The sequence below is a fragment of the Leptodactylus fuscus genome, chromosome 6 (genome assembly GCF_031893055.1).
Source record: "Leptodactylus fuscus isolate aLepFus1 chromosome 6, aLepFus1.hap2, whole genome shotgun sequence".
NCBI lineage: Eukaryota > Metazoa > Chordata > Amphibia > Anura > Leptodactylidae > Leptodactylus > Leptodactylus fuscus.
In genome coordinates, this window is record NC_134270.1 from 48,217,629 (window position 1) to 48,244,547 (window position 26,919).

General features: G+C 42.3%; 1 protein-coding gene across 1 annotated transcript in view; it reads right to left on the reverse strand.

Moving 5' to 3' along the window:
- Nucleotides 1–1,501: 1,501 nt before the first annotated feature.
- Nucleotides 1,502–26,919, reverse strand: part of RIMKLA (ribosomal modification protein rimK like family member A) — a 31,377-nt gene continuing 5,959 nt past the window's right edge. The window contains exons 2-5 of the mRNA XM_075278512.1: nt 11,140–11,370; nt 7,296–7,382; nt 3,257–3,460; nt 1,502–2,306 (exon numbers count right to left, since the gene is read on the reverse strand). Coding sequence (XP_075134613.1) covers nt 1,858–2,306; nt 3,257–3,460; nt 7,296–7,382; nt 11,140–11,370 — 971 coding nt within the window. The 3' untranslated portion in view covers nt 1,502–1,857. The remainder of the gene's footprint in view (nt 2,307–3,256; nt 3,461–7,295; nt 7,383–11,139; nt 11,371–26,919) is intronic.

Genomic DNA, 26,919 nt, shown 5'->3' on the forward strand with positions numbered 1-26,919 from the left:
AGCTTGCCCTGTGTATTACTGCAAGGCAGTGGTCTCCAACTTATGACTCCAACTCCCAACCTGCTGTGCGAATCCAAGGTACATGAGAGTTGTAGTTTCACAACAGCTGGAGAGTCATAAGTTGGAGATCATTGCTGAAAAGTGTGAGATGGCAAAAATCGTCAAAATTCTTCCTTCATGTTTTATCAATGCAAAAAGTACAAAATACTGGATAGAGCTAATACTGATCTGGATACTTCTCAGGTACTTCACACCTTAACAGGGAGAGCATATTTCATATCATATTTCTTGTGCTCACAGTCGCCCCCTAATGCACTTGTACCGTTTTGCCATTGTTGATTCCCTAGCCTGTTCACCTTATTAATCTGACAGAGTAGGTAGAATTAGGTTACCAGATTGGCACTGACTATTATAATACTTTGGATTGGCATTATGTATATGAATATATATTTGGCATGATTATGATATGACCATAAATTTATTCCTCAAACAACAAAATATGGAACAATAGTAGATAGGCACGCACCATGCACAACCCATCACAGTCTATGCCTATGTAGGTTTACTACAGCCCCAGGAAACTGGTTGGAAGGCCCCAGGGCAAAGTCAGACACCTCAGCACCAAGACCAATTTGGCCACCTATAGCTACTTTTTATATAGGCAATGTATACACTACCAACTTGTCATTAAAGCGGAAGTCCTCTTAAGGATATTCAACAATCTTGGAAGAGGTGTCTTGGACTACTGAAGTCAAAGGGAGTCAGCGGCATGGCTCACCGTAAATGCCAAAGACTTCAGTGGAGAAATCTACATGCATACATGGCCACCTTTTATATATCTGGTTGGGATAGGGGGTCCAGTGGGGTGCAAAAAAATGTTTGCCCAGGGGCCTTCGCCAACGCTAAGGCTAAAGCCACACGTAGCGAATTGCAGTTTAAAAAAATCAGCAAAAAAACTTACGTTTTTCACTTTTCTGTTGAGTATTGCAGTGAAATTAACATGCCGTGTGTCTGAAAATACTGCATTTTCCTGTGTTTTTTTTTCCTGCAATTTGTGACTGAGATCAGAGGGGATTGTAAAATGTAGCGATATCTTTTGATGTATTACCGCAATGGCCAAAAATTGCTGCGTTTCCACAACGTGTGGCCTCAACCTTAAACAGCTTTGCCCAAGACCAAGTCTCCCACAGCATTGATAAGGGCCACGCTCTTTATCCTAAGGCTGTATTCACACTGAGTAACGCTGGCGTTTTTTGTGCTTATTTTTGCACATAGCGCCGCTTTAACGCCACGTAGCGCCGCATTAACGCCGGGCAACGCCACCGCAAAATAACGCGGCGTTAACGCGGCGCTACGCGGCGCTATGTGCGAAAATAAGCACAAAAAACGCCAGCGTTACTCAGTGTGAATACAGCCTAAGTTGATGGCTTCTGGCATCAAACCAAAAAATGAGCCTCCTTTAACACCCAAATTGATATAGTAAATAAACAGAGCACCGGAGGAAGAAGGTGAGACTAAACCCATTAGAAAAGAAGAATATACCTGGTGAGAGATATGATTGCTCATTGAACCCCACTACACCCAGAAGGAGGGAATGGTTTTTCTCATGTTACCCAGATTTTTTCTTCTACCTATACACAGCCACTTTGTATTCTACAGGTGCAAATAATGAATTCGATCCCAGGAGTAACATAGTTACTGATGAGACACAAGGAAGCAGCAGAATTATTACATTTTCAGCACTATAGCGGCTCAGAACATACTGGTTTTTGTAATTTATTTGCAAGCCCCTGTTGAGCCGAGTTGGCCACTGTGATTGATAAGTGCATTCATTTACACTGGTAATGAAGAGGTAGTTTACTCTGCGACATCATTACAGATACTATCTGTCTGTATCGGGGAACATGGCTTTGGTGCATTGATAGAATCCCTGATTTCCTTTCCATCAGAACCACTATTACTACAGCGCGATCCATCACCGCTCGTGTGAGTGCTGACAGATGCAAGTGCTGTTGTCTCATTGATTTCTGGAGGGTTGGATGCTGCAGATAGCACAGACATCTCTTTTGATGGCCTACTGGGAAGAAGAGATATTGCATAATCTGCAATAATGCCGCCAAGATCTAATTTACATGCCTGGTCAAATTCAGTAAAACCGACATTTGCATTAGCTTCACAAACCACGAACGATCCATTATCTTTCAAGAGAAGGTCGATGCCACATATGTCCATCCCCAGGAGGTTTGACACTTGCATAGCTAATAGTTTTCCTTGTTCACTAAGAGGGAAAGTGGTGCCCACGCCACCTGGAACATAAAAAGAAAGCAGAATTTAGGGGATACAATACAGAAAAAAGAAATCTTAGGTCTGACCTTTCTGTTTATTCAGTCACATTCTAGGTTGCAGGTGCATTACTTTCAAGATAAACCCAAGCAAGAAGAGAAGCTAGCTACTGTCTCCTATACTGAATAGACAAGTCATCTTTAAAGGCTGACAATAGGGGAACTTACTGATATGTATTTATATTGCGTCTATTGGAGTTGGCTAAGGAGGTATTCAATGAGCTCCCCCTGGTGGCCACTGCAAACAGATTTTTTTTGTCATACAGGCTAAGGCCTCAAGTAGCGGTCCACAGCAAAAAAAAACACTGTGGGCAAAACAGTGGCAGCAACACATCACAATTTTCACAAAAAGTCTGCAGAGACTTCCATTATACCTACAGGGAAACCGTCAGTGTTTCCATAGGTATAATTGACATGCTGCAATTTCCAAAACTGCAATGGTTTTGGAAATTGCAGCGTGTCCACTGCGTTTATTTTTCATAATGTGTGGATGGGATTTCCTAGAATCTTATCCACTTTGCAGGGACTGTAAAACTATGCAGCTACGTTCATTTCACCTGCAATTTCAGCTGTGATTCATTTAATGTGTAGGGTCACCTTGAGGAAGAGGCCTCATGTGGTGGAAACGCCACAGCAAAAAACACAGAATTTTACACTCCCTGCAAAGTGGCGAATCCCATCCACACATTGCTGATAGTTTCCCTATTGGTATAATGGAAACAGAAAGAGTATTGTGGACTTTTTTGTGAAAAGCAATGCATGAAAAATGCTGCCGGTTGTTAGACAGCATATCCCTAGCAACCAGGCTGTCAGGTGTCCAAAACCGAATTGGCACTGTGTTGATAAGCTTGGCAGCACACAGACTGCGTAATTTCTTGTGTCTCGCTGCTCCGCCATGCTCCAAAATCACTTACCCAAGCAGCAATTACTCTGCATTCTGCCATCAGTGGAACATCGCAACATGGATCCTACGACACGCCCACCAACAATCACCACGCGGATATCTTTTCCATGAGACTCTTTCACGTACTTCTGAAACAGATATGGAGCATCATGCCGCACGAGGTGAGATATGTCCATCAAATGGTGTTTATCCCGTGCCAGGAATACAGCTTTTCCTGGGAAAGAAACAAAACCACTGTTATAAAGGGCTGTATATGGTTACTTTATACTAGAGGTCGCCGACATATCTCATGCTGGAAGACAAGGCTATGGTGACCCTGATTTGATCCCTTGGGTCATAGACCACAGACTTCTTCTTTCTAAACCTTGCGCTTACTGTCACCACCCGCTGATCTTCTAAGAAGTCTGAAGACTTAGAAATAGTCTACACATATTTCTGCCTTGGGAAACTGGTTGTCCCTTCCATTCAGGTACCTTGTCATGCTTTAATACTTTACAGAGACCTCAATGGGTCCTTCTATGTTTTCCAACTTTAGATTTTTCTATATCAAATTGATTCTAGGTTTTTGTAAGTTATTTCCTGTTTTTACATGAAGTTGAATTAGATGTTATCTTCTATGTTACTCAATCGGTGGTGACTCACGAGTGCCGAAAATGTCCCATTAACAGTGTGATGAGTCAGATGTATGGTATATGCTACCTAACAGGATTTCAGAAGTATTGTGCATGACCAAAAGTTGTCCCCTTTTGTATTATTAGACCTGATACGCCCTTAGTTATCATGGCGGTATGCTTACCCCACTCCCTTTTAGGTTTCCTTTCACCAAATCTGCTCACTGTCCTAAGAGTGAATGTACAGTGCAGTGAAAACTACTTTGGAGAAAACTGCAATTTTGATTTTTGGTGAAATTTCTTAATTTTCTTATTTTGGCATGCCACACACCAAAAACCAGATCAAAACTGCATGTTGTTCATTCCAATGCAGTTTTAACTGCACTGTGTGAATGCAGTTTTACCCTCTACATTGTGATATTACAATTGTGATAGTTAATAGGGGGTTATGAAAGTTGGCTATACACGCTAGGCTCCGTTCAGATCACGTTTTTTTACATCCATTTAGCATTTCACTTTAACGGAGGCAAATAAGGGAAGCAAAAAATGGATGCCAATGGATGCAAACAAATGGCCATCCATTTACATAGAGATAAAAAAAATAAGATCTGCTTTTTTAGACAGACAGAAAAGTATGTTATACTATGTTTATATGGCCTTAAAAAAATGGAATGAAATGTTCTGGGTTGTTGTTTTTTTTTAACATTGATATCTATGTAAACAGATGACCATCCGTTCACATCCATCTTTTGTATCTGTTAAATAGATCTACATCTTGTAGCCAAACACCCATCCACCCGACAGCTATAGCTCCTGACCTAACACACACATGCACAGACTTACTGACAATATTTTTTACATCATCTGCTGGCCTGATGATCTTTACCTAGTAGTTCAGCGGTCAGATCCCCACCGACAGGCACTGATAGCATATCCTAGCTGCTCAATATCTGTTGGCCAAATAATCATCTGGTTTACAGCGCTATTCTTCCCAGTTTCCTTATCTACATGTCTTACAACGTGTGCTGTTTCCTGCTCTGTCCTGGTTTCCCATTACCCTATAGAAGACAAGCCCTATACCTATGGGATATACTCGTGTACATGAGTGAATGTGTTCTGACTTTCCTTCCAGAACCACACCTTGTAGCAATGCAGTGGTTGAAATCTTCTCCGGTTCTGTGTTCAGCTGCAAGGCTGTTTCTAATGCGATCGCCTCAGCTATATACACCCTGCAGTTTGTGTTATTAGCTGGCCATGTACAATAGATTTTCACTGGTCAAAATGGCCATGAAAATACCGCAAACTAGTCATACAAAAGAAGATCAGTCCGGTTAGTAATGAATGAATAGCGTCCCATCCCAGATGCTTCCAGAACAGATGATGTGGAGTGGGACCCCCAAAGATCACATACTGATGACCTATGGGTGACACTTGTCAGCCACAGAAGTACATGGCCAAATATACAGTTGGTTTGGACCACATTATTACTATTATAAGTCAGCATCTGCTCCTGCCATATAAACTGCACATATATAACTGCATATAAACCCTTCGTAGTGCCGTTTCGGTCACCAAGGCTGCATGTATATAGAGATATCTATATCCACTGTTTGCACATAAAGTCTATGCATCCATAGACTGTAGGGACAGGTGATATTATACACAACAGCTATGCACATCCTCTAATCCCCGGCTCCCAGCTATTGTGTAGGAGGCCCAGGTATGGCTTTTCCCCAAGGGGCCCCGGAGCTTCTGCCTACACACAGTCATGGATGCCAGGCTACATCTCAGGACGCAGGTTTTTTTTTTTTTAACTGCTTATATCTTTATTATCCAACGGAGGTTCACTTCACTAGAAAATGAAAGGCCGCCTCTGGCAATTGCAATGAAATATTCATGTCCTGAGAGAACTTTCAAGGCATTAACAGTGAAGCAATAAAATAGCCAAAGAGCCGGGTGCAGAGTGCCAACAAAACCACCCTGTATGTCATCCAGAGGGCAAAATAACTGGGCGACTTCACCGAGTCTGAATGTGCATCAATAAAGGGGGATGTCTATTAAGTAGAACACACTGGGGGGGGGGGGGATCAAGACACCGGCCTTGCTATCTCCTATGCTGGTGGAGAATGCACATCATTCCTAAAGAGGCGCACACATCGTCATAAATTTGGTGTATTTTCAAGGGTGCGCGTGCTTACTCTGAGATCTGGCTTGTGATACCCCTGAAAACAAATCTTCGCCACTGATTATATGCTGTATATGCTATCATGTGTGGAGGGGGCAAGTTAACCTGCCATCACATAGCCACATTAAATTTACTGAATGTGAATAAGGGGTATTCACATGAGCAATTATTTAATTTTTTTTTACAGTCCATTTTCATGGACCGTCAGAAAATACAACATGCCCTATTTTTGTCAGTTTTCATGGATCCCTCAATACAGTGAAATGTATGAAGCATCTGTGAAAACATTGTGTAGCTGGTGGTATGTGGTGAAATTCAGAAATCTACCATTAACACCCTCAAAATGTCAGAAAAAAATATGGATTTCTTACTTCGATTTGCAGTTAAGTTATTTGCAACGTGATTTTATGGAAAATATGCCATGTATGAACTTGGTCTTACAGGGTGTCTGGAAAACCCCTGCTCTGAATGAGGAGTTGCTGATGGGGAGCTGATGGTCATGGTTTTGGCAACTCAGACCCCTAGCAAAATGATCATTGCTGGGGCATTTGCTCCTTATATGGTACGGTTATTGGTTTGGGAGACATTTTGGATCTGGCGGACTCCCTTTAAAATCACTTCCCTTAGAAACACAAAGCTGTATGAAACACACATCATGTATGTATGATCTTCATGGAACTTGACTGAGAAAGACCAGTCTATATATACGTCTGTATGAAATCAGAGGTATACTTCAGTACAGTAGGGTCTCATGCATCACATATGGATCTACATAACATAGACCTATAATGTGGCTATGTACATGAACCCTTGTACATGAAGGTGTTTGTTATGAACGCCTATCCCAATGCACAGAACAGGGGGGCCCGAACACCAAGTCACCCAGTAATCAGGAGGATGGGGGACTGAAAGTCCCCTAATGCCTTCTTGTGAATAAAGCACCAATACGCCTGCAAGACCGCCACTCCATTCACTTTAGTGGGGTTGCTGTGATTGTAATCTCCGGCATCACTCACAGCCCCACAGAAGTCAATGGAACGCTGGTCATATACGCGCACTGGCGCTCTATTCACAAGAAGGCTTTAGGGGGACTTTCGGTCCCCCATCCTCCTGATCACTGGAGGACCCCATCAATCAGACACTTATCCCCTGTGCTGTGGATAGAGAATAAGTGTCCATAAGGGCACATCCCCTTTACAACAATACACACTGGATTATTGCATAAAGGAATTTCACTGTATATCATTAAATACCTTGATGACCACGAGTGTTTTTCACAACAACAGGATATCCAAGAGGTTCTGCTGCATCTATCATTTTTCCAAATTCTTCGTGTCCACCTGTCATGTTAATAAGGACAAATTGTAAGACAAATAATACCCACATAATGTATATATTGGCCCAAATGCAAGTGGATAGTGCCAAGCATCCAAACCCATTTACTACTAGCTATTATGTCTTATGTATACACAAGTACCATTTACATCAAGTGTAATGCAGGCCACACAATTTGTGATCCGCTCCTTGGCATTGATTATGGTATTGCTGCATCTGTCCGACCTGTTTGACCACTCCGGTAGCTGATCTGCTAGCTACACCATTGCTATGCAGAACACTTTGGACTTTCTTCGGCGCACAGACCTGTTTTAAAGATAAATTCTATTTTTATATTTCAGTAGGAATATGTTATCATAGTAAAATACTATCCTATCCTGGAATAAAAAGAAATCAGCATCCTTCCACTGAACCTGTTGTTCTTGTGAGAGAAACTTTTAGGTTAGCACCAGGTTTGGTGAGGATGAAAACAGTGTATGCTGGGATTTATAGTTCAGTTTCCAGGTGGAGTACAATAAAGGATAATAAATCCCAGCATGCACTGGTTGCCTTCCTGAAATCTGTGGAGACATTTCAAAATCACATAGACGCTATTGACATGACCACGTTCGTCCTCAGTACCATGAGGAGCATGCAATATGCAAAAACTGTTTCACTGGTAGGCTACTCCGCTGCACTACATGACAGCACCTTTGAAGTATGATAAAATAAAATAATCCTTTAATAGTCCAACCATGGTTGAGTGTCAGTTAAATTGAAACCAGCCTCACATTTCTGCAGGCAAACATTGAGCCACTCACTTAATGTGGGTGAAAATACTGGTGACCCCTTTTGGGGTGGTGCCATATTGAGTGTCTTCACATGAATACTGTCAGTTGGGTTGTTAATAGAGATGAGCGAGTAGTATTTGATCGAGTAGGTATTCGATCGAATACTACGGTATTCGAAATACTTGTACTCGATTGAGTACCACTCGCTATTCGAATGGAAAAGTTCGATGCAGAACCAGCATTGATTGGCCGAATGCTATACAGTCGGCCAATCAACGCTGGTTCTTCTCCTACCTTTAGAAGTCTTCTCCGTGCAGCTTCCCCGCGGCATCTTCCGGCTCTGAATTCACTCTGCCAGGCATCGGGCCTGGGCAGAGCCGACTGCGCATGTCCGCTTGTAGTGCGGACATGCGCAGTCAGCTCTGCCCAGGCCCGATGCCTGGCAGAGTGAATTCAGAGCCGGAGGATGCAGCGGGGACGCTGCACGGAGAAGACTGCTCGGAGGATCCAGCCCGACCCTCACTCGTGGGCTTGGTAAGTATAATTTGATCGAGCGTTGCCTACCCCTGAAACGAGCATTTTCCCCCCATAGACTATAATAGGGTTCGATAGTCGATTCGAGTAGTCGAATATTGAGGGGCTACTCGAAACGAATATCGAACATTTTACTGTTCGCTCATCTCTAGTTGTTAACCCTAGTTAAGAGAGTTAAGCTCTCCCCTTTTCAGAACACATATCTTAGAGAGGCAAACGGGGCAAATTGGCATTCTCCTGTAGCGCGCCATACATAGGGGAAACTAAGCATCACAAAGTGTCCATCCAAATTAATGGGCGGTTTGTGTAATGATGGACAGAAGAGATACTCCATGTAACTCTTCCTCACTATGGCCAAGAGATGAGGATCCTGTACAGAGGAACTTCCAATATTTACTTTATACTAACTGTTTTAACCCATAGCATATATACAAAAAATTTGCCAAGCAATATGGCAGGTATTGGGCACTAAGGTTAACCGGCACAGGAGGGACACATGAAATTGCAAGTAGTATTGTAAAAAATACATCAGTGCTAGATCTCTTGCATTAAACCAAAATCAAGTGCAATTTTTTCCCACATGGGGTTCTGTTCGAGTGTGATTTTGTGCAACACTGCAATGCAATTTTGTTTTACCATCAAAAGCATCACAAAAAATGTAATATTTAATTGTGTAGTACTTATTGCAGCAGATTTTACACTACTGATTTCCAAAGATTATATATAAAATCATCATGGCGCTCCAGCCTTATGCTGGGATGTAGAGGACAAACTTGCATCGAAGCCATTGTGATGTACAGTACCAATATAGTGGATGATATCTACACATCTGTCATCCATACATTGCATCTAAAATCCACAGCATGTCAATGACTGCTATGGATTCTGATGTGATTTCCAACCTTTGCATTACAATGGTTGAAAGCTGAGCTAGGTACTGTACAGTAAAAATCAGCCATTTTCAGTGGGTTTTTTATTTTTTAACCATGGTCTGGTCCCCCTTTATGGATGGCCTAAGCCTAAGGCTATATTTGTTCTACAAAAAATGAAGGGGAATTTAAGGACATCTGTTTCAGGTTCCTCTTTATTTTTATCCCCTCTGGCTCCCCATGCTGGAATGGTGAAGTAGAGCATCCATGTTTCCCCGCTAATTCGGCCAAATGAATGAGAATAATCAATAGGTAGTGTCAAATGGTGAATTCTGTGGAATCCGTGGCAAGATCGAGTATGATGCTTATTTTTTTCTGAGTCCTGCCACGATCTCTGCCTCCCGCAATCCTGACTTGAATACATTGGGGAGCAGAACCTGCCTAAAAATCAGCAGCAGATTCCACTGGTTTAACTGGCCTTTATGGTATAGTGTAATTTGCAAATACGCACTGTAGCCATGTGGATTTCCTCCAGTTATTAACCATAAATGAGCCCCTCAACAGCTGTTCCCCAATAAGTAGCCTTGAGTTATGGCTTAGGCCCCTTAACACAGAGCCTGATAGTACACAGAGCCTATACAGAGCGATTCAGGTTTTGTAGACTACTGTAATGGCCCTGTTGGACTCCAAGTGTGCAGTGATGTTTTTTCCTTAGGCCTGGTTCACATCTGTGTTCTGTATTCCGTTTGGGGAATCCACTTGGGGACCCCCGAATACCAAACGCAATGAAAAGCGGAGAGCAATGAAACCACACGGACACCATAGACTTTAATGGGGTCCGTGTGTTTTCTACGCGGTGTCTGCACGAATCATGCGGAGAGTAAAGTGCTGCTTGACTACTTTTGTCTCTGCATGATTCGTGCGGACACCGCATAGTAAACACACGGACCCCATTATAGTCTATGGGGTCCGTGTGGTTTCATTGCTCACCACTTTTTAATTGGTTGGGTATTCCCGTCGGGGGTCCCCAAGCGGACTCCACGAATGGAATACCAAACGCAGATGTGAACCAGGCCTTAGGGCAAGTCTTCTGTGTACATAGCTTTGCAAAGATTCTGACCGTAGAGGTTCATGTATCTCTGTGGTAGTTCTGCACAAAACTGAGTCATGGTACAGCCATGTGCATAAGCTCTACTTGAATAGAGAATGAAGTAGAGAATACTACAAAATACAGAAATATTTCAGTTCTATATGTTTGTGATATGGCCATATTTCATATTACATAATTTGTATTACAGCTACAACATTGTACACCCGTGTTTCCACTGTTCTAACCTTAGGTTCCTGTGATGATATAAGTTCAGCTCAGTAAACTGTGGAGGTCAAGGTGTTGCGTACGTAATGATGCGGCCTGCATAATTTTATATGGGATGCCATATCACAGACCCAGTTTACCCCTAGAAGTGATAAAAAAGGCACTGTGTGACATACAGCATCTGGTGATTCAAGATCATTTTTTTATGCAGACTCCATATACCAATGCTGTAAATCTGTAAATGACATCATTTGGTGCAGCTTCTGGAACTTACCATAGGAGAAAGTATCGGGCAAAGGAATTCCATGTCCGGCTAATTCCTGAAACGTCCAGAACTTGTTAATGCAGTTTAAAATGGCTTGTGGGCGATTTACAAGACGGCAGCCTAGCTTTTCAAGATGTCTCAAGACAGTAATATCACTATCGGATTGCACTGTTGGAGTTGGGACTCGAACCAGTATCACCTGAGGGTAAGCAGTCACAATCTTCTGGTTAATTTGCAAGCCTGGAACAAAATTTTATGAAAGATTAAATCCCACAAAGACAAAGAATGGAAATAAGTTATTATGCGAATCAATACAAGGGTTAAACAAGAGGTGTGGAGCAATTTGGGTGTAGTGTATGATTCTATTGACTTGTTAACTGGTATTTGGAGCAATGAGAGTGTCACCATTGCTCCAAATGGGTGTGCAGCAATACTCTCATTGCTTCAAAGATATCTTGGCAACACAGGCAACGATTCAGAAGGGAAAAACACTGTTTGGCCTTCTATACATGTCACAGGCCATCAAGGACTTTATCAAGGAGCATACATGTGCCCCACTGTGCCTTGGCCAGGGCATTTGGATACATTGCTAGGTTAGTAAACTGAATCTTTGTCTCAGGTGAACGAATGTCTAAAGTTACCTTCAATAGCTGCTGGCCAAATGAACTATAGACTGTTCGCTACCTATACACATGCACACTCGGATCAGTAAAGCATGTATGTATTCTGAATGGGTAGAATAAAGTAAACTGCTTTTAGACACCTCTGGTGGTGACTTACCACCCCTGAGAGCAAAAGGATCAGGGGTGAAAATTCAGTATGCAAAGAAAGGCTACCCATACACATAAGATATTTGGATGGTACCACGAAAATCTCCAACTTTGCTCTACTGTGCAGCCTGTAATATCCTCTAGTGCAGGGGTAGGGAACCTTTGGCTCTCCAGCTGCTGTGAAACTACAACTCCCATCATGCTTCATTCACTTCCATGGGAATTCCAAGAACAGCAGAGCAAGTATGCATGCTGGGAGTTGTAGTTTTGCAACAGCTGGAGAGCCGTACGTTCCCTACCCCTGCTCTAGTGCAAGGGTAGGGAACCTTCGACTCTCCAGCTGCTGTGAAACTACAACTCCCAACATGCTCCATTCACTTCCATGGGAGTTCCAAGAACAGCAATGCAAGTATGCATGCTGAGAGTTGTAGTTTTGCTACAGCTTGAGAGCCGTACGTTCCCTACCCCTGCTCTAGTGTATAACCAAGCCATCAGTAAACCACTGCGGGCAGCATACTCTGAATGCCAGCTACTAGATATGACAAGCCATAATTCCAGATCAATTTCTGCTAAATAGTTTAATGTGCTGCGATTCTATTGATGACTGATGTCTTATAAAATGTGCATAACTGCAAATGTTTAAGTAACTTGGAAGAGGAATATCCTGCACACAAAATGCACATAATGCACAATGCAAATACAGTAATGCGCTGACTCATCTGCTCTCCTTATCACCTTCAATAAAAAGGAAATGTCAAAGTAGGGCAGTGTGTCAAATGTCCTTCACAATATACTGCATGGACTATAAACTGACTGCACAAAGCCCTACATATATAACCAGTTAGACTTGGGTGCCTGGGTCCTTCAGCAGAATTCATTCTGGGGGCCCAATGTACAGCTACATACAAATTTTACCTGACACCCATTTGTAAATTCCTGAAATTCTGCAGACACACATTTATTGCAAAATTAGCATGCCACCTGTTCTTTGCCTTGGGACTGTTTATGTCCTGGGGTCCCTGTAAGCAGTATGGTGACTAGATCCTGCCTTGAACTAGGACCCTCTTAGCTCTGCAGGCTACGTGCTTACACAACAGCACACATCAAGCAGCAGAAGGACGCTCCAAGATGACTGATGAATGGCGTGACTTCCCTTTAGGAATACATCAATAAATTGTCACCATTCCCCTTGTCAACTGGGCATATCCCTAGCATCATAATTCTCCCCACAGTGAATACCAAAGTAATATAATGTGTGGGCTAAAAAATCAGTTTCTTGAATTACTATTAGAAAGAGGAGCTGTAAATATCCAACAAAATATTCTCCAAAAATAAATTATGTAGCCACTCTCTCACAGCGGCTATAACCTATACCTCTGGGCTCCAACCTAGACTAATACCTGTAACATACATCCCAACTTTTGAACAACAGAATGAGGGACAAAATGTGCCCCCACACAGTATATTCCTCCTACAGTCACCCGTAAATTATATGCCCTCACATTATAATGTTCCCTGCCCCACAGTATTAAGTCCCTCTCCTGGTGTCCCAGTTTAAACTGGTGGAAACTAAAGGGAACATGAAACTGGAGCAGCTGGAGGGGGGCAATAAATTAATAGCAGCTGGAGTGGGACATGAAACTGGGGGCAACTAGAGGCAAACAGATCCCCCTCCACTCCCACGGTTTAATGTCCTCCTCCAGTAACCCCCATTGTTTAATATCCCCCTCCAGATGTCCCCATTTTAAAGGGTTTCTATCACTGGGAAAAGTCATTTTTAACTAACCACATCCTTGTATCGCCTTTAGAAAGTCTATTCCACACCTACCTTTAGTATGTAGATTGCCTCAGTGGTTTCTGAGTGGTTTTTATTCATAGGCTAATTAGACTGGTGCACGATGCATCGTGCACCCCCTTTGCTTTTGTTTCCTATGCACAGGCTGCTGCTGATGATGACTCAGCTTCCTGTTTGCACACATACATAGGAGATAATAGAAGAGAGGAGGCTGCTGGGAACTTCCTGTACTGGCTGGAAGCTCATTAGCATATGAATAAAAAAAGGACTTATTCGGAAACCACTGAGGCAATCTACATACTAAAGGTAGGTGTGGAATACCATTTGTAAAGGCTATGCAAGGATGTGATTAGTTAAAAATGACTTTTCCCAGTGATAGAGCCCCTTTAATGTACCTCTTAATCTTTCCCAGTTTAATTGCCACCTTCATCTGTCCCCAGTTTAATTTTCCCCTTTCATCTGCCATTGTTTAATATCGCCCTTCATCTGCCCCCAGTTTAATGTTCCATCATGTCTTCCCCCAGTTTAATGCCCCCCCTTCATCTGCCCTCAGTTCAATGTCCCCCCCCTCTGTCTCCGCCCCCAGTATAATCTTTCCTTTCCATCTCTGCCCCCAGTATAATATTCCCCTTCCATCTCTGCCCCCAGTATAATATCCCCATCCATCTCTGCTCCTAGTGTAATGTCCCTCCTCCATCTTTGCCCCCAGTATAATGTCCCCCATCCATCTCTGCCCCTATCTACTTCTGAATAGCTGCTTGTGTTATTCAAAAAAAAAAAAAAAACATCACACAGTCATACATCACTGTTGTGTGAATATAGCTTAATACAGCCAGAGAACAGAGTTGCCAGCAAGGCTCCGTGTTCACCTAATCTCCATTGCAGATCCCAGTTACTGCATTCGGCTTCACTAGGGTTTGACTATTATTTTTGAGAATATTTAGTTGACTATTTATTGCACACAATTTAATTAGTAATTGAATACACTGATTTTTTTATGTGCTCTTTTATATCAAGCAGTATCTTTATGATTTGGTTATCCTAGATGGTAAACCCAAATTATATATTTATTTTTTTACATAATATACTGTGTAGGGACACAACCTGCTGACCATGGACATGATGATGACCAGCGGTTCGTTTATTCCTACATTTTCAGGAGGAATAACAGAGAATTGGTACAATGTAGAGAAAAGATGCTCCTGAATTCTCCCATAGGAATCAAATATTTTTACTAAACTATACTTGTACATGATGTCAGTCGATATCAAACTATATTTTACTAATCAAAATGGTATTTATGCATACACGCTATACTGTGTGTGTATACATATAGTGTAATACTGTATGTCTCTTAATATATATGTGTATATACTAGCCTCTGCCCGCGACTTCATCTGTGTGTAGTTGGCGTCGATAATCTGCCTATATTCAGCAAATTGCTGCCGTTGATGGTTCGCCTGCTCCAGCATTTCAGCAGCTCTCAAACTCGCTCCTCACGCTGTGCCCCTGATTGTTCTGGCATCTCAGAAGCTCGCAGGGACCCCATATAATGAGCATGTTGTTGGCGTTGATGATCCACCTGCTCTGGTGTTTAGGCAGCTGTCGAACTGGCCTGCCACTGAACTCGTTCCTCGCACCGTGCCTTTAATTGTTCCAGCATCTCAGCAGCTCACTGGGACGCCATATAATGAGTGTGTTGTTGGCATCAATTATCCCCCTGAGCTCCATTTGAGAAGAAATCTGGCTACCTTCATAGCTCTCATTGCGACAAATTAGATTTTCTTTTTCCCCAGACATGTTTAAAATTGACAAACTTGGATTAAAGGTGTTTTCCCATCCAGTGTGTCAGCATGTTACCTGGAGCAGATCAGATAATATGCAAATGCATGTACAGAAAGGATTGAGGGTTAACTGAGTGTTTACACAGAGAGATAACAGCCTTGGCGTTATCAGAAGCTGAGATAAGCTGCTGCAAGAGCAGTGTAATATAGTATGTGAACAGAAATTCATAAAAGTCATGAAGCCATCTCATTTACCGGGATAAAAAGTAGCCTATGTTTTAATCGAGGTTACAAACTATCTATGTGCCAAATTTCATTCAAATCCGTTCAGCCGTTTTTGCGTGATCGAGTCACAAACACACAAATATCCAAACTTTCACATTTAGAATGTTAGTCGGATCGGATAGGATTGCCGTAGCTTGGATGTTCTGTAGCTGAGGCCTAGTGAATGTGACACTTAAACTTCCAACATGTCTACCAGATCAAAAACAAGGTGGCAGCTTTTGACTTGCAGGCAAATGACTCTTGCTGGAACCGACAGAAAGCTCAGAGTATGTCTAACACTTTCATGGCATACAGAAGCAGGACTGAAAAATATTCAGAGCACAAGCTCAGGGCAAGACATAATCGGAGGTGACTTGTGAAACTGACTGACCTCAGCTGCTTCAGAACCTGCAGGATGTATACAAGGACATCCATGTAGCTGTCTAAAGAGCGGTCGATATGCCAGGGATAGCTCAGATACGCAGATTTTGGCATTAGCTATGCTTGAAGCTTTGATGCATTGTTCTGCTGTTAAATCTGAAATATAAGTATAGATCAGAAGTCCCCAGTGTGATCTGTAGTGCATATATGTGACCACTGCTCAGTTCACTTCTATGGGACTATGCTTATGCATCCAGACTATTGCTCTATTCACAAAGGGGACACAGAGACCTCCTTATTCTCATGATTGATAGGGGTCCCAATGCTTGAATTCCCAGGGATCCAGCCAGTCTCATAGTGTTGTTGGCGGGGAGATTTCTTTAAAGCTAAAGCCCCACAGGCCAGAACCGCCACGCTAAAGCGTAGTGGGAACAACCGCAGCGTGAACGTATTGCAGTTCTTCCCGCAGCGCTTTGAACAGAAAGTTTTTCTCCGCAAACTTTCTGTTCCAATTATATCTATAGGAAAGCCGGCAGCGTTTCCTCAGATATAATTGACATGCTGCGATTTTCAAAACCATGACGGTTTTGGAAATCGCAGCATGTCCGCGCTGAGATTTTTTCCGCAAAGTGAGCATGGGATTTGCATGAATCCCATCCACTTTGCAAGTACTGTAAAACTTTGCGATTTTTACCATGGCGTTTCCTGCCAAAGGCTAAGGCCCCATATTGCGGAAACACAGCTTTTTTTGAGAATTTGCTGTGTATTTTGAGCCAAAGTCTGTAGTGGATTGAGCAGAAGTATAAGCACTTCATATACATTTCCCATTCCTTTTGTAGCCAATCTTGGCTTTGGCTTAAAAATCCACAGCAAAATCTGCAACAAAAGAAGCTGCGTTTCTGCAACGTGGGGCCTCGGCCTAATGCTCATTATACGCGTAAAAATATTGCCACTGACATGAACAGAAGTCCAATATTACTGCATAGAGTCACGTCTCACACGGCTAATAGAGAAGACTGTGTGATATCAGTGCATACAGTATATTAATGATCCGGCAGGGTGCAGATCTGCAGAGCAGCCAGTAATTGATGCTACTAAAGGAGAGCTGAATCTGAGATTTCGCTGACAGGTGAATTTCCAAGCACGGTGCTGTATTTCCTTCATATACAACAATATTTCAGCCTCCAATGTGTCAAATGAGGACATATGGCTATATAAAATGAGGGACTGCCTGTCAGCGATACGCTAATGAAACAATTTTTTTTTCTATTTGCTCATCTATTTCAGATGCCACCAGCAGAATAATATTGTGTAGAAAGAAACAATAACTTCTACATCATTGCTATGTAAAAAGATGAGTAGCTTTGTCTATACATTACATTACGAATTTTATAGTGATCCTGGGTTACAGTCAGAGCTGCATTTACAATTTAGCAGGTCGTCAATGGAAACAGTCAGCAAGCCTGACATTAGACACATCCCTAACAGCTTTGCAGTGCTCCTAATGCAGGGGGACAACTTCTTTCTGCTACATCAGTGTTTTGTGTAGAAACTCTGCTTACCAGAACACAAATTACCAGGGCAAGCTTTATGTAGACATTGAGCCAAAAAAGGAATCCTATGAGATTTCAGCTCTGAAGCTTGTTTAAATGTTAATACAGCTTGCAGCATTGCTTGCAAATACTGTACGTTCCATTATTTATTTGTTGCTGATCCTGAATTATAGCCTGTATAATACACATTATAGCACTGTATTCACAATTCTATGGGTCCACATTGAAAACTGTTAGCAAGGCGGCCATTGTACAATCCCTAAAGCCGCATGCACAGAATGGTAATTTTACGTAATTAAAGGGTCAGCAATTGTGCGATAAAAGTGCAAACACTTGCATTTCTATGGGCCCATACAAGTTCGCAAAAATTGCAGCCATAGAAGGGGTCTGCAAATTACAAAGCATTTTTTTTAGATATTTCTGTGTTTGCGGCACAGACCAGTGTAGAAAATCATACAGGATCTGTGATTGCGGATGTCTTTACTGATGCCACGCAAACACTTTTATGAGCGGGTTATGGATCAGTATTTGCGGACAGTAAATCCTGTATGGTGGAGGCCTAACAGCTTGGGTGTGCTATATAGGCTAACAACTAAGTTTCCCAGATCACCTGAGGAGACCATGTGCAATGGGAAATTTTATCTATGAAGCGACCTTTAGGGTGAGTTCACACTGGGTTTTCTGGACCAGAACCTGAGGCGGAGGTTGCCTCAGGTTCCGGTCCAAAATACGGTTACCTGCGACTGGATGCCGATGCAGTGCACCAACATCCAGTCGCGCACTCCGCTCCAGATTAGGCCCAAATGAATGGGCATAGTGGGAGGGAGTGTCTCCGCCTGAAACAATGAGTATGTCGCTTCTTTTTCCGGGAGCCGGTACAAACCGGCTCCTAGAATAAAAGAAGTGACCGGCTCCCATTGATTTCAATGGGAGCCGTCTTTTTGTTCAGGATTTTGAGGTGGATACGGCCTCAAAATCCTGACCAAAAAACTCTGTGTGAACTTACCCTTAATGTACTCGGGCCTGCAAATCAACAAAACGGGCTGCTGGCAGCTCCCTTTGTAATCGCTGATCAATGATATCCCAGATGTCCCTGATGGGAGACAAGTCCAGAGACGATGCAGGCCATGGTTACACGCTTAGGCCATGCAATAGCACAAGCACCCTGCATTGTCCTGTTGGAAAACAGCTCTTGGAGTAGGGTCGGGTTGTTCTGAATTTATACAGAAATTTGGGTAGAATCATCATTTTCTATATGTTCATTCTTCCAATCCAAGACAGTTCATACTTGCTCAATGAGTCAATATCTTTTTGGGTTTGAGATATAAGGGGTTTCCAATTTAGATCAATTAGTTTATGCGTCAGAAATGTGAGATTTATTCCTAGGTTGGGTATAGCGTGTTACTATTTATAGGGAAGGTTTTTAATAATACTGTTTTTTTAGTTCGTCTGGTATATACATTCCTAATATTAAGGATTTACTTTCATTGACTTTATACTGTAGTATGAAAAAGAACTAAACATATTAGTGATTTCCGATGTAGCAGTCAAAGAGGCTGCCGGGATATCAAGTATGATAACGGTATCGTCTGCAGACAGTCCGACGTTATGTAGAGTATTGTAACATTTATTCCATGAGTGGATTTGTTCTAATAAATTCTTGTATAATTCTTTGATTGCTTGAAGTATTGAACCTGGAAAGCCAAATTTTTCCAGTACCTGAAAGGCGTATGGCCAGTTCAGTCTATCAAACACCTTTCAATGTCTAATGAACGGTGCAAAGATGGCGTCCCGGTGTGTTCCACCCAGCCTAGGAGGTCTATAATACATCTGGTGGAGGCTTGTCTCCAACTTGAACTGCATGAACTAAATTAGGAAGAACATTAATTAGTCTTGTGCTAATATCTTTGCATTTAATTTAACATCTCCATTCAATAGAGATATAGGCCTATAATAAGTAACATAGGCAGGATTTTTCCCAGGTTTCGGAATAGTGGTGATAATTGCTCGAAGCATTTCCTCCAGAGACATATGATCTCCCCCTCTGCGGTAGAGATGGGGAGATCATATGTCTTTAAATGTAAAATAATTCTCCTAAGTAGTTATGGCCTTAAGTATTTCTGTTTGAGAAAATGGTGAATTTAGATAATTGAATTGGGTATGTGAAATTTGAGGGAGATGTATTTGCTTTAAAATAAAAAATCTTGGGTTGGGGAATTGAAGTATCTTGTGGGTTATAGACGTTTGAGTACTAGTCACTGAAAGAATCCACTATTTCTTTAAGATGTATACTTTTTTTATTGTTATACTTGAATATAATGCTATCACTTTAGTCAGTACTAAGGTAAATTAAAGTAAAATGACAAATAAACCATATTTGAAATATTGAACTTATATGAAATTTTATGGAACTATACCCATTATAGTATATGGGGTCCATGGCTTTTTAAGCAGACAGGGTCTTCAACTTTCGGGTCCCCATGTGAACCCTAAGGACAGAAACCCAAATGCTAGTGTGAACCTAGCTTAAAGGGATTCTATTTAAAATAGAATTTTTTGTCAGTCACACGTAGGAATAGCCTTAGGAAAAGCTATTCTTCTCCTACCTTTAGATGTCTTCTCCGTGCTGCCGTTCTGTAGAAATCCCAGTTTTTGTCGGTATGCAAATGAGTTCGAACAGCACTGGGGGCGTCCCCAATGCTGCGAGAGAACTCTCCAGTGCTGCCTCCATCTTCTTCAGGATCGGCCTCTTCACGCGTCTTCTTCCGGCACTGGGGGTCAAACACAGTAAGTAAGCGGCCATTTTCTTGTGGCCTGTGGGCATGTGCAGTCGGCTCGGCCTGAGGCCTAGAAGTTTGACCCCCAGTGCCGGAAGAAGACGCGTAAAGCGGACGATCCTGAAGAAGATGAAAGCGGTGCTGGAGAGTTCTCTCACAGCATTGGGGACGCCCCTAGTGCTGTTTGAGCGCTGGGGCCTGCCAACAGTGCTGCGAGAGAACTCATTTGAAAACCGAGATTTCTACGGAACGGCGGCGCGGAGAAGACATCTAAAGGTAGGAGAATATCCTTTCTTAAGGCTATTCCTACGTGTGAACGACAAAAAATTTATCCCACACCATTTCATCTAAGTTTTGAGGCTTCATGTAGCTGTATTTTTGAAAAGCACATGTGTTCTATGAAACCGCCTGCATTTTTTTCATCAAAAATGCACTGTGTAAACCCTGCCTCAATCTCAAGAGACATAGCAGAGTTATCCCAAACTTCTGCAATTGGTTAAACTGCCACAATGTAATATCTTAGAAGACATTGCAATCCAATAAAAAGTTATTGAAAATGTTTTCATTGGTTTGTGTGGTCTTCTATGATAAGATATCATGCTGCAGCAGGTAAACCAATTGCAGAAGTTTGGTCTAACTCTGCTACATCTCTGTATATACATGTACATATCTATATACATTCAATATATAAATTCCAACTGCTCTTTAAAAGCCACCAGATATATAAGTATCTCAGCGGGATACAAGTGTAATATCTATCAGGAAAATACAAGTACAAGCCAAGACGTCTGGTGCTGCAGCCTTACAGTACTGGCAGAAGAGTAAATGTATCATAAAAACATCTTGTATTGAACATCTTTAATTCTCTATGTTAATTGCCGCAGTACATTGCGAAGCAAGTATGTAGATGGTTTCTAAGTGCCAGCTGGTTGGTGTTTCTCTCCTCTCAGCATTTATTATGGAGTGAATAAGGGAACATTCACACAGTGCAGTCAAACCATATTTAAGTTAAGTTGCTGTAAAGTGAGGTGTTTTACCACATTTATGCAAATATTGCATGTGAATGCACTAAGTCATTACAGCCTTAAGTTGTAGAAAGACAGGTAACTTGAAGGGCCCCTGACACATTGAATATGCTGTATAATCTAAAGGCATTATGCTATATAGCAAGAGGAGCTGATACAGATTTTGTCAGAAAAGTTCCAGTATATCTTGTCCTTACTCACTTCTATGTTTAGGAGTCCAGTGGGCGGTCCTACACAGCTACTCTGTATACACACTGATAAGACGAAAGCTGACAATCACTGATAAGACCGCCCCCTGGACTCCTAAGCTCAGAGCAAGCAGGAATATAAATGGATATATGGCAAGTAATATTGAATCTTTTCCCACAAACCTATATATCTATTCCAGTAAATCTCCAAAATAAATTCATAAATAGACTCAATTAATCTAAATTTCTCATCATTTCTTAAATACTTGTTTTTAAAAAAAAGCCAGAAATTCAACAAAAATATGAAAAAAGGGGGAAAGTTGTGGGCCGACAACCCCCGGGTCCATTACCAAACTATACAATAGACATAGAGTGCATGTACAATAATTCAGCCCCAACCTTGTATAGTTTGGCAATGAAATGACTTGGACCCGGAGGTTGTCAGCCAAGACCTTCCGCCCTTCTTTCATATTTTTAGCTTTTTTTCATTTATGAATTTTTGGTTCTTTTAATATTACTAAATGATGATAAATTTAGTTTAATGAGTCTATATATCAATCTGCTCAGCTCCTCATGTTCTATAACATACTGCCTGCATACTGCACATGATAGGTTCGCTTTAAAGGGGTTGTCCCACGTCGCATACTTACCAGTCTTCGTTTCTGTGAAATCTTCTGTCTTCCGGCTTTGTCTCGTCATTGGTGGGCGGGGTCACATATGCAAAGCCAAGCGGCGAGATGCCGCCGGCCCTGCGTGCGCGCTCATAGACCAGTCTAGCCTTCACAGTGCAAATACAGACCCGACAGGGTGTCGGGTCTGTATTCGCATTGTGAAGGCTAGACTGGTGTATGAGCGCGCACGCAGGGCCGGCGGCATCTCGCTGCTTGGCCTTGCATATGTGACCCCGGAGCGGAATAACAGCATCGCTTCTGCCGCTGCTGGCTTCATGCAGGGCAGAAGCATAGCGATGTTGCTGGCTTCACCTGTGCCCGGCATCTGCCTCTCTATTACAGCGGATGCTTTGGAGTGTTAGACGCCGGCACAGGTGAAGCCAGCAACATCTCTATGCTTCTGCCCTGCATGAAGCCAGCAGCGGCAGAAGCGATGCTGTTATTCCGCTCCTCCGCCCCGGAATAGCAGCATCGCTTCTGTCGCTGCTTGCTTCATGCAGGGCAGAAGCATAGAGATGTTGCTGACTTCACTTGTGCCGGCGTCTAACCCTGCATTGGCGGCCCCTTCCCCCAAAGGGTAAACTACCCCCCCACACACACCAGGCTCGCTCCCGTGCACTTAGCCCCTCCTCCCTCCCCCCTGAGAGCAGGCAGACACATCACTTGACTCAGGAGAAGCTAGGTCAGGGCTGTGGCCACAAAAAAATGAATAAAGTAATATAGTGGCCAAACAAAGCAGTTTTGCTGAAGCAATGTATTTAGGAAAAGTCTTACATTCACATTAACAAGCAGTATAGATAGGATCCTTGTGACGGGACAACCCCTTTAAGGCTAAGGACACACAGGATGTCCCACAGCAATAAAGCGCTGCTGGAAAAAACGTGGCAGGAACGCATTGTCGTTCTTCCCACATTGCTTTAAAAAGAAAGTTAGTGGAATTTTCCACTGCAGACTTTCTGTTACAATTATATCTATGGGGAAACCGCCGGCGTTTCCGTAGATATAATTGACATGCTGCGCCGGTTTTCTCTAGGATCCCATCCACTTTGCAGATACTGTAAAACGCTGCAATCGCGGCATTTCCAACCCGTGGGGCCCCGGCCTAAAGCTCATGGACCCATTGCAAAATCCCCACCTGTGCCATTTGCAATACCACCATCTTCCTATGTGGCAGAGAGATCTTTGGGTCTTCTAACACACCAGGATCCAAGAACTGCTGCTACTTATATATCCCCTATAGCTACACCCTAAGTTGTATAAGTACTGGTCATGTTTGTTAGAAGGAGTTAACCACCACAGTCCGTACACCATATGTTTTATCCTTTAGCATTCATTGCATAATACATTATATCTTTATACCGTTCTTTGTTCCATTTTTCTGATGCAGAGCTCCAAAACCCTTGGACAGTATAGAGGTTACTGCCTGAAGCCACTAGGGGGCGTTTAGGCACTTCAGGGCCTATTGTTGTACTAGTTATTTGGCCACTGTCCCAAGATATGTAGTGCTGCAGCAGCTTTATAACCAGACACAAGCTCCGAGGGTCGTCTCTGCAAAGTTACTTAGAGTTTTAAGCAGACTGATACAATTATCCTGAATGACTATGAGATATTGATATTTGTTTTTATTGTGTCATGTGGACAAGAAGTGCAGCCATATGAAAAACATTGCAGAAAAAAACGCAATACGTTTCCGCTGTGGTCTTTTCCGCGAGGTTTTTGGCAATGATTTGGCGCGTGGGGGTTTGGCCTGAAGCAGCTCCAGGATAGCAGCGGACCACATTCTGCAGTACAGTTGTTGCTCGGTTGCTTTCCCAGGAAGCTCAGTTACTGATTAATTAAACCTGTCCGGTAATAAACCAGATATAGTTCAGCAAGCATGACACATCAGTAACCATGACGACAGACCCTAATTGCTAATTACCATTGTTAATTAAAATATATTCCTGCAATTATGTGCTCCAGGGTAAAGTGTTTTTTTGCGACACGTTAACATTGATAGGTATTATTCACATGCAGCAGATTTGTTGCAGAAATTCATGTGGCAGAAAGCACAAGGATTTCTGCAAGCTCCGTTCAGTGTGAATTCACACTACAGCTAAGGCCACACATAGAGAAACAGATATAAAATGTGTATTTTTCCACAATTTTTTTTCTTTGGTTTTCTCTTCTTCTTCTTCCCCCACTAAATCTATAGTGAAAACACTCACAATTATTCAGCTAAAATTAACATGCTGCGTTTTTCAAAATCACACGCATTTTTGAAAAAACAGCTTTTCCGCAGCTCTTTTTTCTAGATTTCCATAAGGACTGACATCAATTTTTTTTTATCCTTAAAGATTCAAAGTGACATCATGAATGATTTAAAAAATATAAAAAATGTAAATATTGGTTGTGTGAATAGGGCCTAATAATTGATATGTTGTGGGTACAAAGCCCGCAGTGCAGTTTACTTTGTGCAGCATATGAATGAGATCTGCACAAGCCTCACTCCCTATGCTTCTACTGTATATCACAGTGGCTAACCCACTGCAATTACCTTCCTTCTTCCTCTGGTGGACCCCATTATAGTAATTGCTGTATTAGGGCAGATGTGAACCTAGCCTTACCCTTTGTTCACATCTGCATTTGGTAATCTATTCATGGAGTCCACATGGGGACCCCCTGAACAGAAGACCAAACGCAACTGCAAGCGCTGTGCAGTGAAAGCACACAGACCCCATAGACTATGTACTTGCTGCACACTGCCTGCACAAATCATGTGGGCAGGAAAGTAGATTGTGAACTACTTTCCTGTCTGCATGATCCCTGCGGAGATCTGGTGTCAAGCACACGGACCCCATTATATAGTCTTTGGGGTCTTTGTGCTTTGACTGGCACACCGCTTGCATTTGCGTTCGGTATTCCATTTGGGGGGGGTCCTCATGTGGACTCCCCTGGACGGAATCCAAACGCAGATGTGAACAAGGCCTTAGTCTCACTTAATAGAGCATGTGTTTCTGTAACCAAACGGGAAACAACACTCTGGTAAATACTCCAAAAAAAAAAAAAAAAAAAGAAAGAAAGAAAGAATCCAAAAAAATCATTTTTAATCCAATTAAAAAATATCCATGACACAATCTTAGCTAAAAACAAGCTAGGGGTAATTCATGAGGGAATAGTATTATCAAAAATCATCCCCCATCTAACCTAAATAAAGTTCATAAACAATAGAGTAGGCTCAGTTATAAAATAGGGTCAATAATCAAAATGGGCTACTGGAAACATTGTGTCTATAGATGACAAGACAGAAACTATGCCACTTAGAAAAAGGATATCTGTAACACCTATGAGCCTATACCGTAGGGAATAGACCATGAAAGCAGTCTCCCTGAATCTCTGTACATGCATAGAGAGTCACTTCCCTGAATGTAGAGATACCGTCTATAACACCTAACGTGTTTCTGGAGACATATAGTAGCTAGCCCTGTCATCAGAGGTGCAATATTGGCTGAGAAATCAATCCACTAGCCTAGATATTATAAGTTCTGAGAGCTATTCATATATATATATATATATATTTTATTTTTATTTTTTAATGTAGATTGTGAGCCCCATATAGGGCTCACAATGTACTTTTTTTTTCCTATCAGTAGGACTTTATAGAATGGGAGGAAATCCATGCAAGCACAGGGAGAACATACAAACTCCTTGCAGATGTTGTTCCTGCCAGGATTTGAACCCAGAGCTCCAGCACTGCAAGGATGCAGTGCTAACCACTGAGCCACCGTGTTGCCCCCAAGAGCTATTCATATTGTCATATATTCCCTAGCTCTCTGCCGGCACTAATGTATGGCAGCTACTTATAATATAATAGAACACCCCCCTTAGTTCCATTCATTTCAATGGGAGCACCACAGATGGCCAAGTCCTGCACTTTGACTGTGATGATTATTGATCAGTGAAGGCCAGGGGTGTAACTTAAGGAGGTGCAAAGGGTGCAGTCGCAACGGGCCCCAGAAGCCTCAGGGGGCCCATAAGCACTGGTATCAGTATTGAGATTGCAGCTTCTATCTGGCCCATAAGCCAAAGAGACCTACAGATTATCCTCACCACACTGAGGCTGATTAAACTCCTTAGCTCCCGTAACCATCACTATCAAGAATTCGCTGTAGGGATGAGGTAGGGGGCCCTGGACAAAAGATTGGGGCCCACAAGACTTTAGTTTCGCCACTGGTGAGGACTCAACTGCTGAGACCCTCATGGATCAGCAATTCGTTATATTATGGATAAAGGATATATATATTTTCCTATCTTTGTGAATTGGCAGAAACGAGACCAAAGAAGTCTCCTGAATGCTCCATGTGAATGGAGAGGTGATACATGTTTGGCCATTGCTCCAATCACTATTATGGGGTAATTTCTGACAGTCCTATGAAGGTAAATGGACCGGGGTGCTATTACACAGTGGATTATCTCTAATAGCCACCCTGTACCAGCACTTGCCAATCTTTCAAGTTATAACATTGGATGTATCAGACCATAAGATGTTTCCAATGACAACAAGCAGAATCGTGAATACAGCTCTGGTCTACAACCCAGACT